At 41.5% G+C, this 21847-nt stretch overlaps 1 protein-coding gene across 1 annotated transcript in view; it reads left to right on the top strand.

Annotated features, from left to right (window-relative positions):
• The window catches only part of ARHGEF26 (Rho guanine nucleotide exchange factor 26), a 231045-nt gene that overhangs the window by 188165 nt on the left and 21033 nt on the right, over positions 1–21847 (top strand). Inside the window, exon 12 of the mRNA XM_082251520.1 lies at positions 14253–14459. Coding sequence (XP_082107646.1) covers positions 14253–14459 — 207 coding nt within the window. The remainder of the gene's footprint in view (positions 1–14252; positions 14460–21847) is intronic.

The following is a 21847-nucleotide window of genomic DNA, read 5'->3' as shown; positions in this document are numbered from 1 at the left end:
TAACTTTTTTGAAATGCAATTTTTTGGATATTTTTGTTGTTATTCTGTCTCTCACTGTTAAAATAAACCTACTATTAAAATTGTAGACTGATCATTTCTTTTCATGTCAGTGGGCAAATGTACAAAATCAGCATGGGATCAAATACTTTTTTCCCCTCACTGTACACGCCTATTCTGTTCAGACATTGTTTGCTTATTCTGGAGTTTAGCTTCTTTTTCTTTCATTGCTTGAAAAGGTTGTTTAAAGAAGAGCTTTCCATTTTAGGATAATTGCAAGAAACCCATTTATTTTGATTGTATTCATTCTTGTGTCCATGTTTCCCTCCCTACAATTCATTCTCTTTGCTTCAATTATTTGACTTTGTTGCTCTTCCACCTGTTGGCTACTGTTATCCCGGAATGTATCTTTCCTCAGAGATAGATACAATAACACTGGGAAGGATAAATGTTCATATTCGGTACCATCGCCATAGATATTACTTGGTATGTTAATAACTGTTATGACATGTTCCCTTCTATTTGTGCTCTTTATTGCAGTGTTTATGGTGGTGAATTACCAAGTTTTATTGTTAAGAATGTTTATAAGTTAACAATCAGGAAGTGAACATTTTGCCCATAACAACCAAATAAGTGCCTTTAATTTCAAGTCCTACTTTGGAAAAATAACAGCTGGAATCCTATTTGTTGTCTTGGGTATTGCATCCCTTAATTTTTTTATGTTAACGCCAATTTGAGATACTCAGGAATCTTATAGCCAGGATGTGCCCTATAGCTGTTTGTGTGTCAGTTTCAGACATAATGTTCTGTGGAGTGATTTAAAGAACAACTTCTGGCAACGAGTGAAAAAAGGGAGTCTTCTGTTTTGAAAGCTTGGCAACTGTGCTTTGGAAATTCTTTGTTGTGCGTTTTATATACCTTGATACCTTGCAGACAAATTCACCAGGTAGGGGATAACTTCTTGTAGAAGTTTCTTTTTTTATCTAGATTGGTCTAATCAGTCTAAATGAAGGTTGTTGTATGCGATGGGCATCTACTGGCCAGTCAGGAAAACAATGGAGAGGCGATCAGCTCCTGCAGACAGTTACCTTTTCTTATGTGGTACTGTCTATCCCCAGGAGCATGCAGGTCCCTCTTCTTACATGCCTGGGAAGCAGCATGTGAGTGCTAAGCACTCCCCTGGGCATTTTTATTTGATCTGATTCTGCAAGCACAGCAAGGAACAGATTTTACAAAGATAACAGCTAGTAGGGGCACTTTATAGGCATTTGATGATGATGGAGCATTCCCATTAGTACTTTGCCTCAATGTTGGCATAAAAGAATGTGTGAGTGTAAAGAGTGAACCACTGAAGAGGCGAGAGGGATATGTGTAAGAAATGAAGGCCTGAATGATCTTTGGCAGCCTTGGGCTAAGAATGTTTCTAACTAGTAAAACACCCCACTTACCCCTCTTTTACCAGCACTCACCTTTACACCATCAACATCTTTTTTCATTAATGCTAACCTTGGCACCCCCCCATTCATTTTCACCAGTGCTCACCGCTGCGCCACTCCTATCCCTCTTTCAACATTGTTTACCTCTGTACACCCCTCCTATCCAAAGCTCAGCTCTGCAGCCCCCCAGCCCCCCTACTCTTTTTTTTTTTTCACCAGTGCTCACCTCTGCATCCCCCACACCCTTTTTTCACTAATGCTTTCATCTGCATCCCCTGTACCTCTTTTACCAATGCTTACCTCTGCCCCCCACCCTATCTGTTTTTCATCAGTGCTCACTTCTATACCCCTCTTTCACCAGTGTTCACCTCCACACCCCCCCCCCCCCCCATTCATTTTTTAACCAATGCTCAGCTCTGCAGCCCCCTTACTCTTTTTTCACCAGTTTCCACTTCTGCACCACCACACTTTTTTTTTTTTTTTGCCAATGCTTACCTCTGCATCCCTTGTACCCCTCTTTTACCAATGCTTACCTTTGCACTTTCCCATTCCTTGCATTCCAGCTGCTCTGCTCACCTGTTTTGGCAAAACCTAAATCGCCAACAGACTTGAACAGAAGACCAGAAGCCAGAATATAGCTAGCTGCTTAGGTGTCGACACGAAGCCCCCCCCCCCCCACCTCCCTTTGAGAGGACCCGTGTAGTGCAGAGATAGACAGAATAGTCCTCCTGTGAGCTGAAACTGCAAGTGCCAGGTGCATCTACAGCTTAAAGGAGGGCACCAGTCAGAACGGTATGGGTGTATTCAGTCACAGCGGGAGTCGGGCCAGGGGAGGAGCGGCGGCGATCACCGCTGCTCTTCCCCGATCGTCGGGAATCGAGTGTGGAGATCCGCCTGCTTGTGTAAACACAAGCGGGCGGATCTCCTAAGTGACAGGCAGGGTCAGATTGCAGGCGGATCTCCTAAGTGACAGGCAGGGTCAGATTGCAGGGTTCAGCATAGCTGAACCCTCGATCTGTCCTTGTGTCACATAGTCCCCTCCCCCCACACACGTCAGTAAGCACCAGGCATACATTAACCCCTTGATTACCAATAAAAATTAACCCCTTCCCTGCCAGTGTAATTTTTACAGTAACAGTGCATATTTATAGCACTGATTACTGTAGTAATGTCACTGGTGCCCCCAAAAGTGTCAAAAATGTCAGTCAGGGGTCCGATCTGTCCGCCGCAATCTCGCAGTCCCGCAAAAAAAATCGCAGATCGCCGCCATTACTCGTTAAAAAAAAAAAACACCAAAAATTACATAAATCTTTCTCTTAGTTAGTAAACGCAATAACTTTTGCGCAAACCAATCAAAATACGCTTATTGCGATTTTTTTTACCAAACATAGGTAGCAGAAAACAAATTGGCCAAAAATTTAAAAAAAATTTGATTTTTAAATTTTTTTGGGGGGAATTTCATATAAAAAAATGTACGCTCTTTTTTTTGTTTATAGCGCAAAAAGTAAAAATCGCACAGGTGATCAAATACCACCAAAAGAAAGCTCTATTTGTGGGATAAAAAAGAGCGTCAATTTAATTTGGGTACGGCGTCGCACGACCGCGCAACTGTCCGTTAAATTCACACAGTGCCGAATCGCAAAAAGTGGCCCAGACGTAAGACAGCAAAATCCTCCGGTGGTAAAGTGGTTAAAATGTAGTGCATCCACTGTCTTCTGTACTGAAGTTATCTGAGCTGGAAAACAATTCAGAGTGACAAACTGTAGTGCATAGTGCACGTGCCTTTATGATTCTTTATAGGAATTATTAAATAACGAGGCATATATACATGTTTGGTCAAACCAGGAAATGATTAACGTGATTGTTGTAAAGTTTATACAAGGCTTTAGTCTTGCTTAGTTAGTTGTGTAGTCACTCTTACATTGAGTAACAGTTTGTACACAGGAATGCACCGCACTTGACACACAATTGACGGAAGTCTTGCTATAGCTTCATGATCAGGGCCAAAAAAGTATTTAAAGCATGCTCTGTCTGTGAGCAGCCATAATGACTGTAATTAGAGACATTGCTCAGGGGAGGCTTCATAATGAATATTTCTCATGTCAGGGCTGTAGATGTTTTAAACATTAGCTGTTTCTGAGCTTTCTGCCAATCTTACCTTTCCCTGGCTGGGGATACAATAATGCATACATAGGGGTTGTCATCCGGCTGATTAAAGTATTACATTTTGTTTGATAGATTTCTGTGGAATCCATATTGTAGACACCTGTTGTTGACCTCTGATGTTGCTGCTTGGGGAAAACATTCTGGTGTTCCCAGACTCTCCTATTACCGAATTTTCTTTTAAAACCTGGAGTAACTTAAATGATGGTTAAGTGCAAAGTATTTTGATTTTAAACAAAAAGACAAGGCATTTTAAAACATACAAGCACAGCATGTAGTCTGCCAGTGCATGGCATCAAGTGAGCTCTGATGGAGATAGAAACTGCCATTTGCTAAATGAAAGTCTTTTGAAATCTACAATTCAGTTTTAACTTTTAAAGAGATCTTTGCTATCTCTTACATACAGAAAGCCTAAAAAGAATCACTTTCCTACATTTACCACACTTACCAAGCAGATTCAAACCTACCTTTGAGGTTTGTGATTGTTAGTACAGGAAACAGAATGAGAAGAAGCAAAAAAGCACAAAATCCAAACCTTTAGTGTACCTGAAGTCCAAAGTTTTGTTTAATTTGTATAGAGAGGGGACCGCCTTAAACCTCTGTTTGATTCTAATTGCTTTCTGTGTCCCCTTCTGTGAGATTGATCCTCTCTTTTTATTGTGGTACAGAGAATTCAAAATGTTTTGTTTGTCCCATAATCTTCCAGTGGCGACAACTAAGCAGTAGGTATAAGGAAAATTCCCCAATAGGGCACAGAGAGAATAAAATAATCTGAGATGGGTTCTAATCATTTCATACAACATTCATTGTGACAAAAAAAGTTTTAGCTTATTTGTGCTTTGCTAAGGATGATGTACACAATTTAATATAAATTAAAAAGAAGAAATTTCTCCAAGTTGATCCTCTGTGCCATTCTTTGTGAATCTAATGGGAAAGTGCCCTGGAGGGACCTTAAGAGCTGGATCGCTGCTTTGGACATGTTATAGATTTTAGGGTGTTTAACCTACTGGAATTTAGTTGGCCTTCGGCTGGCATCAGCGTAGCTAAAAATCCTTCTGAACAATAACATTAAATTTTCCCTAAGCAATCAAATCAAGGAAAACCAACAAGCTAAACTGTGCCACCTTTATGGTTTAAGATAGATTGTACTTTACCTGATTCAGTCCTTTATGGCAAAAATAAACATGTATCAACTTTCTTTATACACGGTTTAGATAATTTATCTGAGCAAGAAGAAAATTCTACTATAGGTTTACAATTTATGTAATAATCCTTGAGAAATAGTGGATAAGTATTGTCTGCAAATACGGAGATCGTGTTGGTCACCCCATCCTCCAGATCGTTTATGAATAAATTAAACAGGATTGGTCCCAGGACAGATCCTTGGGGGACCCCACTTTCCACACCTGACCAATCTGAGTACTCCCCAGTTATCACTATCCTCTGGACTCGCCCCATGAGCCAGTTTTTAATCCAGGTACTCACTCTATGGTCCATACCTATGTACCTTAGTTTGTACAGTAAGCGTTTGTGGGGAACTGTAACAAATGCCTTTGCAAAGCCCAGATGCACTACATTTACAGGCCTTCCTTTATCTGGAGACAGCTCACTTCTTCATAGATGGTTAATAGATTGGTCTGGCAAGAACGATTTTTCATGAATACATGCTGATTACTACTAATGATACCCTTTTTATTACTAAAATCTTGTACATAGTCCCTTATCATCCCCTCCAATAGCTTGCAGACTATTGATGTTAGGTTAACCAGCCTGTAGTTTCCAGGGATATATCTCGGCCTTTTTTTAAATATTGGTATCACTTGGCATTTCTCCAATCAGCTGGTACCATTCCTGTCAGTAGACTGTCCTTAAAAATTACGAACAATGGTCTGGCTATCACCTGGCTGAGTTCCTTCAGGACCCTCAGGTGTAAGCCATCTGGTTCTGGTGATTTATTTATGTAAGTTTTTCGAGGGCGCTTCCTGTGATGTGTTATTAACTTTAACATTACAGTCTAGGTTACTGTATCCCCCCAATTATTTTGCGAAGACTGAGGGGAATAATTTATTTAGAACCTCTGCCTTCTTTTTGTCTTTTATAGTCAGATTTCCTTCATCATTCTTGATGGGTCCAATATGTTCTGGCCTCACTTTCTTACTATTTATATACCTAAAGAATTTCTTGGGGGTTTTCTTAGTCTCTTCCGCTATGTGGCTTTCGTGATCTATCTTAGCTGCCTTGATTGCACTCTTACATTTCTTATTGCATTCTTTGTAGTGCTGTAATGCTGCCAATGATCCCTCTGCTTTATATTTCTTGAAGGCCTTTTCTTTTGTTTTTTTTTATGCATTTTTATTTTGGAATTTATCCACCCAGGGTTTATTTTAGCTCTTTTAAAAGTATTCCGTTTTGGAATGCAATGACCAATACCTTTTATTAAGTATGTTCTTAAAGCACTCCCATTTTTCCCCAGTGTTGTTTGTTCCCAGAATTTTATCCCATTTAATATCGTCTAGCATAGAGCGCAGTTTAGGGAAATTGGCTCTTTTGAAGTTTAGTGTCTGTGTAGTACCCTTATGGTTCCCATTTCTGTGATTTATACTGAAACTAACTGACCTATGGTCACTGTTTCCTAAGTTGTCCCTTATTTTTACATCCGCATTCAGGTCTGTATTATTCGTAAACAGTAGGTCTAATAACGCATTGTTTCTCGTTGCTGCGTTCACCATCTGACCCATTAAGTTTTCCTGCAAAACATTTAGGAAATGGCGAGCCTTAGACAAATGTGCGGTTCCTTCTGCCCAGTCTTTATCTGGATAATTAAAATCCCCATTATGACATTTCTCATCCTTGCTGCCATAGCAGGTCCGCCTCCTCCTCCCTCTTGTTGGGGGGCCTATAGCATACGCCCAATATTACTTTCCCCTTAGTATCTTCCCTTTGAAGCACTACCTATAGGGATTCCACCTCCTCCCTAGCTCCATTAGTGATATCGTCCCTCATATTAACTTGCACATCATTCTTGATATACAGGAATACCCCTCCCCCTTTTTTACCCTTCCTATCTCTGTAATAAAGGGAATACCCCTGAATGGTTGCAAGCCAATTATGATAGCTGTCAAACCAAGTTTCCCACAAATTCCCACAAAATCAAAATCCTCTTCCTACATTAGCAGCTCCAGATCTCCCATCTTGTTAGCCAGACTTCTAGCATTAGTATACAAACCTCTTAATTTTGTCCAATCACATACTATACCCTTGTTAGATATTATGAGGCTGTATTTTGGATTTGTCAACTTGCCTACCTTGGGTTTTGGATCTCTGGCTACTCTACCACTAATGCCTCCAATATTGACAGCTGAACCTTGTTCCCCGCTGGCTAGCTCTACAACTGGACCCTCTCCTCCATCACCTAGTTCAGAAGTTCGTTTTTGGCCATATTGTCTCCCAGTATGGCTGCACCCTCCCCATTTAGGTGCAGTCTGTCCCTTCTAAAAAAGCAGTACCCGACTGAAAAGTCGGCCCAGCTCTCCAGGAACCCAAACCTCTCCTTTCTACACCAGTTCGAAGCCAGAATATAGCTAGCTGCTTAGGTGTCGACACTACCCCCCCCTCCCCCCTCTAGGGAAAAGGTAGTATTTACAAGAATACTCCTCAATTTAGCTCCTAAGTGCCTGAAATTGTTTTTTAGTACTCTCCACCTTCCTCTAACTTTGTCATTGGAACCCACGTGTACCATGACAGCTGGGTCCCCCCAGGCCCACCCAATAATCTGTCCACCAGATACGTGATGTGCTGAACCTGAACCGCATACTGTTGGGTGCTTACGGTCTTTATGAAAGAATGCCCTCTCTGTCCTTCTAATAATTGAGTCCCCTACCACCTGTCTTTCCTTACCCTTAGCCTCGCTCACGCTCTCACTGGTGGAGTTCTTCCGATGGCAGCTAGGGTTGTCACTCTGCTCCAGCAATGCTGGTCCATGACTGGTTTCTCCAACATCACGCAACAGGGCGTATTTATTGGGATGTTCCAGTCCAGGACTGGCCTTCCTGACTCTTTCCCCTCTACCCTTCCTAACAGTCACCCAACTACTCTGCTCTGGTGCCTGCACCCTTGTATCGCTACCCGCCTCTGTGCTGGTGGAGATAATCAGTTACTCGACAATACCCAATACTCAGCAATACTCAGGTACCCAACCCTACTCAGTTACTCAATACTACTCAACAATACACAGGAACTCAATACTAAACAATACACAGATACTCAACAATAATCAGTTACCCAACCATACACAGGTACTCAACAATACACGAGTACTCAATACTACTTAACAATACTCAGTTACTTAACAATAATCAGGCACTCAACAATACACAGGTACTCAAAACTACTCAACAATACACAGGTACTCAACAGTACACAGGTACTCAACAATAATCAGTTACTCAACAGTACTCAGGTACTCAACAGTACTCAGGTACTCAACAATACTCAGAAAATCATAGTACTCAGTAGTACTCAGTTGCTTACACTACCCCCCCAGCCAGTTTCCCCACTACACACAGTCAGTCTTTTCTATATATGTCTCTCTGATAATGCTCAGCTGCCTCCCGTAAACTGACCCTTGTCAGCAGCCTCTTTCGGTCAGCCTGCCTCTCACTGCTCCCGCCACTTTCCTGTCACACTCCCCCTCTGGTCAGTAGTTTTCACCTACCCGTCGCCTCTCCTATCAACAGTCAGCTGTTACCTAACGGTCTCCCAATCCTGCTATCAATTCCATTCTCCCGGTCTGGTTGTCACTCCTGTTCTGCGCTCTCAGTGGTCCGCGCCTGCTGCCGCATTTAGTCTTCGGGTTGCCTGCCGCCGCTCTTGGTCCTCTGTGTCGCCCGCCCCCGCCTCTCACTGTCTCAATGGGGGGGGGGGGGTCTTAGTGGGGGTCTGGTCGGCAGCTCCTAACAAACTCCACACCACACCACACCACACCGTTTCAGCACTCCCAACAAATTCCACACCATGCTGTCTCAGCAATTCTTGCTTCGCATAAAATGTGTGCATCTATGCTATTTCACAGCTCATCTATGAGCTAATTTTTTATCAAATACTTGGACAACTTTATAATTACTTATATTACAGAGGAGCAGATATACACTGAATTTGGCAAGTAATTACATATTTTGTTGTTGCCCAATTTTCATCAAACCTATTCTCAAATTTCGCCATGTAGACTGTTTAAGCAAAATGTACTTGAACAAAAAGATCACAAGGCTTTGTTCTCTAACAAAGTCATATCAATTCTGTCAGCACTGACATAGTGATCAGTGGCTTTGTTGATCAACAAAACTACACCTTTAAAAGACAAATTCAGGTAATTTTATCCCAGTCGTATTTCAAAATATAGGTGTAGCTCCCCCCTGAACCCCAGCATTAGAGAGGACTGACATTTCACCTCAGGTTGATGGTTCCTAGGCATGGTGGGTGTGGAGAGTTTTAGAAAAATGGGAGCCAGTCACTTTTAGGCTGAAATAAAATGAGTATACTGCTTACAACAACAAAATGAGGGAGAGAGTGTTGGGGCACTGGACAACCTAGGACAGTAGGCAAACAGACCGGCAGAATTAAAAAAAAAAAAAAAAAACAGCCAGGTAGATAACAATACAGAACCAAAACCTTAGGCCTGCACCCTGCGTTTAGCAACAGCTGTCCTCTTTAAAAAAAACAGAAACTCACAGCATCATGCAGGGATTCTGTGGATGAGTCCGTCTTGACACTTTCCCAGGCTCTCCACAGTCCCTGGCTCATGGAAGAGTAACTTCTGGTAGTTCATCTCAGAACTCCAAACCTTTACTCATGCCTTCAGGCAACATACAGGCTCTCTGGAAGAGCCTTGAGCACATGGCTAGACCTTAGGCTTCAGACCTACACATCCACACCAGACCTGGGTCTGGATGGGAAGACCCTGTTCACCTGACCTCGCCAAATATTTATACTCTCTCCCAGCATGTTTAGTACTGATTTACCTGAGAGAAATATGCATATTCATAACTCACTCGCATATTCACTGCAGGTCATCATACAAATGCCGAAGGTATCAATGACACCTACTAGCAAAAGGAAGGAACTACTGCTATACTGAGCTTAGGGGAAAACCCAAATGATCGCAAAGACTACAAATCAGCCAGGTTAACTACAACCTAGCAAGCTAAATTTTCTAGTAGCCCCCATTCAAGAAAAAGGTGCTACATAGGTAATTCTTTTTTTAATACATTTTTATTTGCCTTATAATGGACTTTTTTCTACCTGGATTTTAGCTGAACTCTTAGCAACTGTAAAGCAACACCATTTCATGTAGTTATCCACTTCAGCTCCGGAAGATATACCCCCCTTCATGACAAGGCCATTTTTTGTGATATGGCACGGTTACTTTAACTGACAATTGCATGGTGGTGTGACACTGTACCCAAAAAAAATGTATGTCCTTTTTTCCCACAAATAGATCACCTCTGCCATTTTTTATTTATTTATTTTTTTATTTTTGGCGCTTTAAACAATAAAAGACTGACAATTGTGGGAAAAAAAAACATTTTTGTTCTTTCTGCTATAAAAAACATCCAATAAAAAAATGTAAAACAAAAATGGAATTTCTTCTTTAATTTAGGCCAAAATGTATTCTGCTGCATATTTTTGGTAAAAGAAAATCCCCATAAGCGTACATTGATTTGTTTGCCCAAAAATTATAGCATCTACCAACTGTGGCATATATTTATGGAGATTTTTTACTAGTAATGGCAGTGATCAGTGACTTATAGCCGCACTGCCATATTGCGGTGGACAAATTGGACACCTAATTGACACTTTTTTGGGAACCAGTGACACCAATACAGTGATCAGTGCTAAAAATATGCACTGTTACTGTACAAATGTCATTGGCTGGGAAGGGGTTAACATCAGGGGCGATCAGAGGGTTAACTGTGTGCCTGACCAGTGTTTTACTACTGTGTAGGAGGTGCTAATAGAAGGCATTGATTCATATTCCTGGAGGAACACAGGATCAATGCCTTCCATACTGACAGAACAGCAATCTGCCTTGTTTACATAGGCAGACTGCTGTTCTGCCTGTGTAACGAATGATCACCATTGAGTCCGCCGGACCCGCTGATCGGCTCCCGATGTGCACAAGCAGGAGTGAGCCTGTAGCGGAGGGCATGCACACCCGATACCCAGAAATGCAGGAACACACACACACATATATATATATATGTGCTCCTGCGCACAGCGCCCCCCTTGTAGCAGTAAATGTGCTATAGGGTGGTCGGCCAGCGGTTATGTAATGATTCTATAACAATCATCACATGTTAAATATAACCCAATATAAGTTTGTGGATTTGTCCTAGTATCAGCCTCCTGTACTTCCCTGTACAGCAGCATTGAGTCTTGATGACACATTCGTGTGATGCAGTGTTAAGCTGGCCATAGATGGACCATTTTTGAGCAGATTCCTCCATCCGTTGCATTCTGACACTGAACAACAGCTTCAGCCCATTGCAGCAGTCGCTGATCGAGAAATATTTTCCAGCAAACCCATTCAACATAAGTTGATCATGAGATTGACTTCTATCGAGCAGGAGTGTCACACATATATTGAAATTTGTCTGGTCCCTGCTGAATCAGCTGAACTTCCATCCATCTGTGGCCAGCTTTAGTGGTGTAATTGACTGTAGATCAAATTTTGCTGCATTGAAGTTCAAGGATCTGGCTATTCTCTGAAGAAAGAGTAAAACATGAGGGTGGCTATGTAGAATAACAAATTCTTTGGCCTTAAAGCTTTTCCCATATATGTATTTCTACTGTGCATGTAGCTGCTTACCTGGAGTTCAGCTTAAGAAACTGTTTACAGAGCTCTTTAAAGTCTCAGTAGTTGAACTTTGAGAGGATTAAAAACAGCTGGTTTGTGCTTGTCAGACTACTGGAAGGTAAAGCATGATGAGTCAGTGATGTCTGAAGCTCCTGTGATTTTTATATGCAAAATATTGAATTAGTCCACAAAAAGGTTTCTTTCCAAGAGTTTAGCATGCAGATATAGATTAAAGATATTAGGAAACCATAGATGTTTACTTTTCTTCAGGGAAGATTAAACTTGAAATCATTATTTTCTTTGAGTTGGGATTAATTTTATTTCCATTTTGGGCTGATTTTTTGACTGACATGGGCTCCTAAGCAGGATCATCTTACTCCTCCATACTGTGCAGAATGTTTATATAAAGGAGACTCAACCTTAGTATTGGCACATGATCAGGAATCACAGATGTTACAGTGAATTTCAAATGTTAGTGTTTTGATTTCCTTCCAGAGAGTTTCCTCTCTCTGCTTTACGCTGTAAACAGGTAGTGAGCTCATGTAAAAACACTCCCGGAATAGCTAAAATAATCATTACCTCCTCGTTCACCAATCTTTTTTTTCTTCCAGGAACTGTGGTAAGCTGTATTTTCAAACCCAGCATTTTCCTCTTATCTGTAATAAAGATTTATTTTGACGTCCTTATTTTGTACTCTAGGGATTATTATTATTATTATACAAGCTTTGTATAGTGCGAGCAGTTTGTACAGCATTTTACAACATGATGGCAAACAGTATAGTTACATTGCAAGTTTAAGCGGTTGTATGCTCGAAAAAAAAAACAAAAAAAACCTGCAGGACAAAGGCATAATGAGCTAGTATGCATTGCATACTAGCTCATTATGAAATACTTACCTTAGAACAAAGCCCCAACACGGTCGCCCGGACACCAATGAGGCAGCTGACCTCTTCCCTCTGCGTCTTTTCCGTGTTCTGCGGCTCCGGCGCTGTGAGTGTCCGGAGCGGCGATGACGTCACTCCCGCGCCTGCGTGCGGGAGTTCACTTTCCGGCAAGGAACCGGACCTTCAGAACGCATGCGCCGCTGGTGTCAGCAGCTGCATGCAGGGCAAATATCTCCTAAACCGTGCAGGTTTAGGAGATATTAAGTTTACCTACAGGTAAGTCTTATTACAGGCTTACCTGTAAGTAAAAGTTAAAAAGCGGAGTATACCACTGCTTTAAAGGGATAGGTTCATCTTTTTATAACATGTTATACCCAATCTCAGGGAGTAACAGGATACTGCTGCAGCTTCCCCAGAACCCCCCGAGTTTCTGCTGTGACAGCAGGCTGGGGATTTTCTCCCCACACCTACTGTCACAAATTAAAAAAGATGTGGCTGGGGGTGGGGGGCTGGAGGTTATCTGCATCATTCATTCACAGAGTTCTGTAAATGAGAAACTACAGCCACCGTCAGCCATTGTGGCTGTCGGCTTGTAGCTCTCAACGTGCTCCAGGTAGTTCATTGATGCTTTCTTCTTTCAGTGTGTAACTGCCTGCCCGTACAGGGTACCAGCAGACTGCTTGCACTGACAGTCTGCAAGAGCCCTGCATTGCACCCATGATCTGCTGATCATGGGTGCAATGCTTTACAGGCTCCCAATAATAAAAAAATGATAAATGCACAATTATTTAACTGCAAAAAGATGTGCATTCATTTTTTTTAATTTATTTATTTTTTTAAAAAGGTGAACTTATCCTTTAATATATGCTGGATCAGAGGGCCCTACTGAGTTTACAATATAAAAGGAAGGGTCAAGCTTAAACAAAGTAATGACTGTTAAGGATGCGCTGATGGAGGAAAATAAAAGTACAGTTTTTTAGTTATAGGCTGGATAGCCCTCTATGAAGGTGGTTTGAGTTAGAAGATGGACAGGTTGAGTTAAGGAGTTCCAGAGAATGGGAGAGGCTTTGGAGAAGCCCGGAATGCTTTCCCTTTTATTATTAAATGCTACCTATAGACATTTCAGGCACATACAGACACAATCCTACCAACTAAAGATCTGGGTTTAGCCAAATGAAATGTTTATTTAGGACTTTGAAGCAGGGGATGGGTGAACCAAGTTAGATAACCATGGATCTCACTTACTTGGGGGAGAAAATAACGACCAGCCAGGAAAATCCAACCCAACCAATAATGCAGGGGTTACCAAACTATGGCCCTGCCGCTGTTGCAGAACTACAAATCCCATGAGGCATTGCGGAACTGTGATATTCACATACATGACTAAGCATGATGGAAATTGTAGTTCCTGAACAACTGGAGGGCCATAGTTTGGGAATCCCTGCAATAATGTGTTCTTTTGAAAATGTTAAGATGTGTGAAGTTAAGGAGTGCCTTTAGACATATGATCACTTGCTAATGTGACCTGTAAACTGTAAAACCAGATTTCACCTTTATACATGGATATCGTCCGCTATAGATTGTGGCAAAGAGATAAAAATGGTGGTAAACATAATGGGCGTAGGCAGACAAAGGCAAATGCAGACTTTTGATGAACTGATGTACTAAGTTCCCTCAGTGGTACATAAGACCACACTCTCCTCAATACTCCAGTTGTTTTTTGGAAAAATAGACGTAAAGTTTTCAAAGATTATTGTAGTTTCTGAAGTGATGAGTTGAATTGTAATAACCTGGAAAAACCAAGAGACATTACAGAGAGCATGTATAATTGTATATGTGATCACTGCTTTATCGTGTTTAAATTGTGTATGGAAAATAATGGCGTTTTTTTTTTAAATACGTTTTTTTCTGTTCTTGCAGTGAGGAAAGCTATAATGTCACAGACTATGCCATGCTGGATCAGCTTCATGTTGAGCAGTGTGACAGTGAAGAGCCGGCGTCTCCACTGAAGAACAACACTCCCATCCTGTACTCAAGACAGTGCTCCGCCAGCCATCTGTTTACACTCACCATTCACAGCAATCATGTAGCAGAGAAGGTGGAGATGCTGCTGGGAGCTGAGACTCTGTAAGTGAATCCATCCGCCTCATATTAAAAGAACATTCCAATCATGTATGAACATTTTAGATTTCACTTCTTGTCCATTGGGCAGGTTAAAAAAGAAAAGATATTGAACCCAGCACCAGTCCCAGCCTCTCACTGTAAGGCTATGTTCACATCTTGGCGTTGCTATTACAGGCGTTTTTATGGGCGTTTTTTTAGGCGTTTTTATGGGCGTTTTACAGGCGTTTTTTGTGCAGGCGTTTTTTAGATTGACTAGAGACCAATGGAAAACGCCTGTAATTTGCCCAAAAAGAAGCTCATGTACTTTTTTGAGCGTTGGGCATTTTGCTCACTGCGTCAAAACGCTCAGATGTGAACAGGGGCCATTGAAATGAATAGGATTTGTCTTGTTGGGCATTTTGAGAGCTGATCCTAGAGCAGAAAAACGCCCCCAAAACGCCTACATGTGAACGTAGCCTAAGTGAATCCTTGATTTTGATTTTGAAGCAACCTGCAGCAACCCAACCCAGTCTTTAATGAGAGTGTCCTTACTGGCTGCACATGTTCTTTGACCGAACACCGAGGACAGAGCATCTTTCTAAAGTCAGAGATGTTGAGGACTCGGTTACAGTGTGTGCCTAGGTTTAGAGTTCTCTCCTGAAGCATCCAAAAGGGATTTAAAGTTATTAAAAGTGCTTGTAGGTACCATGGAATTAGTCTGTTAATTAGACTTTGTGAACCCTAATCAGATGTTCAGATGCCATAGCCGACTAGCTGAACACTTCTAATTTTCAACTTGGAATTTACGTTGTGTCGTTGGCTGCCTTTCTAACAAAATCCCAGTATTTTCTAATGTCCTAAAGTGTATCTAAACCCAAAAACAAAAAAAATATACTGCTGCTTATCAATCCTTAGCAGTGCTTAAGGTTTTGGTTTTTACACATTTTACCTTATATTTACCTGGTGATCTGGCTGGTAACATATTTCCTGTCTTAGGGTGTCTCCTCTACAGAGAGGAGGAGCAACCGAGACACCCTTGGACTACAGCGCTGTCTTGAGAAGGATGTTTCAGAAGAACTAGCAGATTTAGATTAGGCTTTTAGTTAATAATCCCTTATGTAAAGTCAAAGCATTTGTTACCCCAACATTTCATATTCCTGATATGTGCCTGCTGTACCATGCACTTGTATGAAAAAGTATCCTGTCCTCTTTGTATTTCTTCTTTCCCTGGTGTTCCTACTTGATCCCTTGCTTTCCTAATAAAAACTGACCACACTAAGCAGGAGAGCACACTGTGGTCAGTTCCCTAGCTATTCTGGGAACTCAGACTTGTCCTGACACACCCCTGCTGCACAGCCATTCATTGGCAAGCTCAGTGTGCTGCTGTTTCTCCTTCCCCCCAGCTCTTATGCAACTGAGAACAGAGAATATGATTAATGTGATTACTTAGAAAAAAAGGGAAAAAAAGGCATTTATAATGTTTTTTTTTTTCTAGACAAAAATGTTTTGGATTTCATTTCTATTTTAAACTAAAAGTGGTTGTTTTTTTTTTTTTTTTTTGGACCTGCAAGGTAAAGGCATAATGTGCTAGCATGAATTGCATACTAGCATGTTATGTGAAACTTAGGTGAAAACAAAGCCCTCCAGTGATGCCAGAGGCAGCGTCCATCTTCACCCGGTCTTCCTTCTGGGTCTGCAGTCTCCGGCTGTGTGACAGACTGGAGCCGGGATGACGTCCCCCCCGCGCATGTGCGTGCCCTCATTTACAACACATGTATCTAAAGGAATGGCACGGGTGGCCGTACCTTCAGAGAGCATGTGAGGATGACGTCATTGGCTGCATGTAAGGTAAATATCTCCGTAACGGTGCACGCTTAGGAGATATTTACAGTACCTATAGGTAAGCCTTATTAATTGAGTGGATCAGTGAAGAAAAGCTAGAAGCTGATTTTCTAGTTTAGATAAGACCTCCTAAGCTACACAAGCAGTTAGCCAGAAAATGAATAATATCAAAGATAAAGATATTTAACATACTGTTAATAGGAAAAATTTAATTTTTGACTGGACTTTCCGTTTAACTGATTGTCTCCCCATGCAAGTTTCTGGGAATCCATAAGCAGGTCAACTGCATCTGCAATAAATTTTACATGATTTCAAAAGCATCTCAAATGTCAAAAACAAGCTAAATTTGTTCAACGACCTCCACAAGTCGAAAACATTTATGTACATTTTGGACAGAGTTGGTTAGGATTAGAACACTGTGTGGCTGTTGCTGCTTTCTGGGGCTCTGTTAGTGGGATTCCCCCTTCTTACTCGCCTACTGACAATGGTTTCATAGACAGGATTTGATGGAAAATCAAGGATACCGACGAAAATAAATAAATAAAACATATGAACATGGATTCCAGCTTTCCCCTACTTTAAACAAACAAACAAACAAAAAAACAAAAAGAAATTGGTCCCTTTTGCTGTTGAAAAAGTCCCCCTCACTTCTAGTATGGTGAAACATCAGCAAGTCAGGAAGTGAAGTGAAATCTCTGCCCAGATAGCAGTAACAGCCCAGCAGGGGTTTTAACCCTTTCCCACTGTATCCAAAATTAAGAAAAAAAATTGGTGAGTGAACATACATTTTAAGTTGAGTTTGTGAATATACAGATAGCAGTGTTTACTGGCCCATACCCGGCACTTAGCTTGAATCCATTTCAGCCTCACTGGCTTACAATGGGACAAGATCTGGAAGGAGTTCAGCAAAAAATCCTATGACAGGTGACGGCAGTCTCCCCCCATAGAGTAGTACACGTGAAAGACTGCTAGGCTGATAGTGCACTGAGTATTAAAAATGGAGGGAATATTATTTTTAGTGTGCAGTTTTTAAATTTAGTAGTGAGGTCATTGTTTAAGTTTATTCATAATGAGTTTTGAGAGGATATTTAATTATTGCAATATGCTATAAAGTCATACTTTCTAACATTTTACATTAAAGAAGGCGCGTAAGAAATATGAACATTGTTCATAAATAGGGCCCACTTCAGTATGCCCTTCTCCATACTGAGCCATAGCTGCACAGGCACTCAAATATGTATTGTGTCCATACAATTGGCACTGTGTTATTTTAGTCCTTCCTGTTATATTGCTACCGGTATATTATTTTTGTATTTAGGAATGTTTGCTTTCATAGCCAGAGACATTTTCTGTATCATCTAAAAATCTACATAAAATGTTGGCACATCTAGCAAGACCTACTGCATAATAATAATAATAATAATAATAATAATAATAATAGTAGTGTTTACCAGGAACCTGCTTCTTTCCCTTTCTATCTGCATGGTACAGGGAGTTGTATTTATCTTACAGTGGCCGTTGTATCTGTTTTCCATCATCTTAGTCCTAGCACTTAACCTCGTGGATCTCTCGTCTTGATGGATTGTTAGTGACAAGGTGTCTGTACATACCAAGTGTTGCAGATTTACCACTTCTGATATCATGACATGATGGGATTACCAGCTAGAACACTTGCTTTCTCAAGCATACATCAGAGACCAGCTCAATTCCTCCAGGTTCCACACTAGTGTTTTTATCATCCTCATATTTCTTCCCACACATCATTATATCCTACTGTATATCATATGTGTTACATGCTAGCCAAATCTGCTTCCAAGTAATGTCTTTGGGGGTGTTTCTCATGTGGCCATTCGTCTTAGTCCGGTATTTTTATTTATACAGCACCAAACTTGCTTGTGGTGTTGTACAACGTAGTGTAAGCCATGTGGGTAAATTCTTTACCAAAGTTCCTATATTTGCCTTACCTTAAAGGGGTTGTAATGTCAGAAGGTTTTTTTTATCTTTATGCATTCCATGCATTAAGATAAAAATCCTTCTGTGTGCAGCAGCCCGCCTAATACTAACCTGGGCCCCCTCACTATCCAGGGATGTCCACGAATGCCTCAGCTGTCCGGGACTCTCTATTATGATTGGCTGAGAAACAGCAGCAGCGCCATTTGCTCCCACTGCTGTCAGTCAAACTCAGTTAGCAAAACAGCAGCTCGGTGTCTGAATGGATACCTGGAGCTGCAGTTCAGCTCTGGTGCCCCCATACCAAGCTGCTTGCTTTGGGGGCACTCAATCGAAGGGAGGGGTCAGGAGCTACAGCCAGGGACCAGAGAAAAGATGGATCTGGGCTGTTCTGTGCAAAACCATTACACAGGGAAAGTAAGTGTAACATGTTTGTTCTTTTAATAGGAAAAAAAAAAAATGAGACTTTACAATCATTTTAAAATGGGATAAAAAACAATAAATAAAATAAACACACGTACTCATCTAGGTGGATGTAGCATCCATTGCTGCATCTTTTCTCCAGCACCTCTAAGACCAAGAAATGAGTGATGAAAAGACTGCTGATTGCTGAGTTCACTGTTTTCAGTGAAGAGAGAGCCAGTAATTGACAGTCTGTACTCTGCCCCTCCAGCGCTCACTGGAGCCCCGGGCTGTGGAGGGGACATGCTGACAGACTGATCTAGCTGCCAGTCAGGCATCTGGGCAGATCCCAACACCAAAGTCAGGATCGGTCCAGAGTCTGGAGCGTCTGAGTGACATCAGGTGACAGCGGACTTTACCCGCTGTCGGCTGAATGTGGGTCACAGGAGAGCTTTGGCCCCACTTCTCCTTTAAGGCTCAGCTCCAGGTTATTTGCAACCCCCCATTCCCACCCCCTTTAACTGCTGGTATAAAAAAAAATGCCCATTTCACTTTCCTGAAGCTGCCAGGCCAATCCTTTTCTTTTCTTCTGTTTACTTACTGGGGTCATTCTTTGGGTATCAACATCAATGTCTGCTTGATGTGGACATCTCCAGTTGGCAGAGGTGATACTTCCAGAGGCTGGGTCTTCTCTTATAAGCTCCATAGGAAGGAGAACTTACGGGTGCAGTGGGGGAACCAGTGCCCAACAAAAAAACCAACAGTGAAAAACACCTGGTCCCCGATCAGGAAATCATCTTGGCTCATAATGGAAACTGTAACTTTGATTCATCACACTGCAAGATGGCTTAGGAAGAGGTGTTTTGAATTAGGAGTGAGGAGGAAGGTAGCTGATGTACAGTTCACTATTTCAATTTCATTCTTGCCTGGAGTTTGGTCTTAAACAACATAGAAGTAGAATTATTTAAAGTAGAACTATAGGCAAACTTTTTCATTTTGGATAGAGTAAGGTAGGGTTCTAACCCCTGGCAGATTTTTTTTTATTTTTTTTTTGCCAATTGTGCCCCATTTCGGAGATTTCCCTTCACTTCCTGTTCCATAGCCAAACAGGAAGTGAGAGGAAATCCCTGCAAATTGAGGGAATCCCTTAGAACCTCAAGGTCACCAGGACTAGTGTCCCCATTGGAAAATTTCCATTCTATTACTTTCTGGGGAAAAACCAAAATTTGGTATTTTCTTTTACTTCCAATGATAATGGTAAACAGGGCAAAAAGAGAGGGTGAATCTCTTTGATGGGGGCACAGACAGCAGCAAAAACTGACAGGTGTTCTAACTCCTCTCCACTCTATCCAAAACTAAAAAAAAAAGTAATGCCTTTAGTTATACTTTAACAATGCAACATATTTGTAGAGCATATAAAACCGGTTTTGATTTGGCAATTGTTTATAAAGGTGCTGGCAACTTGGCAAGCAGAAAATTATGCAAGATCCCTGTGATTTTTGTGCTTATCATCCCATTATAGGGCTTTCAAAATGCATCAATAAAGAAATAAATGTGCTCTTTATTCCTTTCTTCTAATGGGTGCATCCTTACTTGAGTAATATTTGGAAGTTGGAGACAGTTTATTGTTCTTTAAATGGAAGTGCAGCCAATAGACTAAATACACTAAATTTTACTGGCAAATCTGTTTAGCTGCTCTTGTGATTTGCACACCTCTTACTCTTAGACCACATTACACAAAACCACTTTCTAATATTGTAGTTTTACAGTCTCCTTTGTACCTGCCTGCTCACTGGACTATGACATTGTCATTGCTGAAGTCAACCTTGTATAAGCTCTCCTTTTGTAAGCTATCTAACCACTTCTTCCTTTATCTTAGAATGGTTTTATTAGGCAATGCAATAGAGTCTGATTGACGAATAATGCATGATGCCTCACTTTTTTTTTATTTTATTTTGTTCTGTTTTTTTTTTTTTTTTTTAAATACATGCATTACTTATGAATTACTATATGACTAGACTTAAAAGGGAGGGAGTGCTCTTCTCTTTCGAAGCCCAAAGTCACAACTTGGGGCTTTTGCAGAGTTATCCTATTGGAGGGCTATTCGCTTTGTGCACATTAATGTTTGGTGTTTGGTGCAACAATATGTTGTGTTGGCTCAGTCCAATTATTACCTAACACACTTAATTTCAGAAAAAACGTCCCTGACCCAATTTTTCCCAACACAGGGACCACAGTACACGTGCATTCACATCTATGCACAGTGGAGCTTTGAAGAGTCACAGGCATTGTTTACTGCATTGTTGAGGGCCCATTAGAAGTGAAAAAGATGCCACCAAAAATACGTACAGTGCTTGTTGCCAACATGCATGAAATGGCCATGTACAAGCGCAGGAGCGGCCGGTCCATAAGGGGTGCAGGGGCGCCACCCTTTAAGTTTGCATAAAGGGGATGCATGCGGGGCGCCGGACTCATACGTATATGTTTGTATGAGGTTTTTTTTAAGCTACATGATTAGAGCCGGAGGCTCTAAGTGGCTTGAAAAAGGTTGGGCTCTGGGCGCAGAGCACTGCGACCTGAACCCACCCATTTGTGACACTAGCGAATCAGTATTCGCTATTGTCTTCTGGAATCTCTTCCCAGGCAATCAGGACAGGATCTGGTTGGCTGGGTGGGGAAGCCATGGAGAGGCTGAGTGCAGGGGGGACCATGGAGAGCTGAGTGTGGACCTGGGGGGGGGGGGTTTGTTTTCCACCCCCCCCCCCAAAAAAAAGTTTAGCACCAGCCGCGACTGTATAAGTGTGAATCTAGCCTTACTCCTGTGAGCAAAAAGACCAGCTGATGTAAGTATAAGCATCTGTGGGTGCTGACATCACATATAAGCCTAAAAACCAATTAAAATTGATACCACTCCAATGCCCCAATCTGGTATCCCACCCAAATGGCCACAATGTTTGCAGGTTCTGGTTGGGTTGACTACTGACTCATCAAAAACTTTGAGAACTACAACAAAATCGGCACACTGCCTCGACATACAGTGGAATGAGCTCTCTTGGTAAAGTAACAGCTTCAGCTTGGTCTCTTACTTATGGAAGAACCCCTGCTAATATGTTTTGCCTAGTAGGGGCTTAATCGTAGTGGGGATCTCCAAAGCTGAAGCCATTTTTTACTAAAAGGAGCTCAATATAGGCTAAGGCAGTGTGTGGACAGGCTCATTT

This window comes from Pelophylax lessonae (genome assembly GCF_965119305.1).
Source record: "Pelophylax lessonae genome assembly, chromosome: 3".
Taxonomy (NCBI): Eukaryota; Metazoa; Chordata; class Amphibia; order Anura; family Ranidae; genus Pelophylax; species Pelophylax lessonae.
This window is presented reverse-complemented; position numbering and strand designations above follow the sequence as displayed.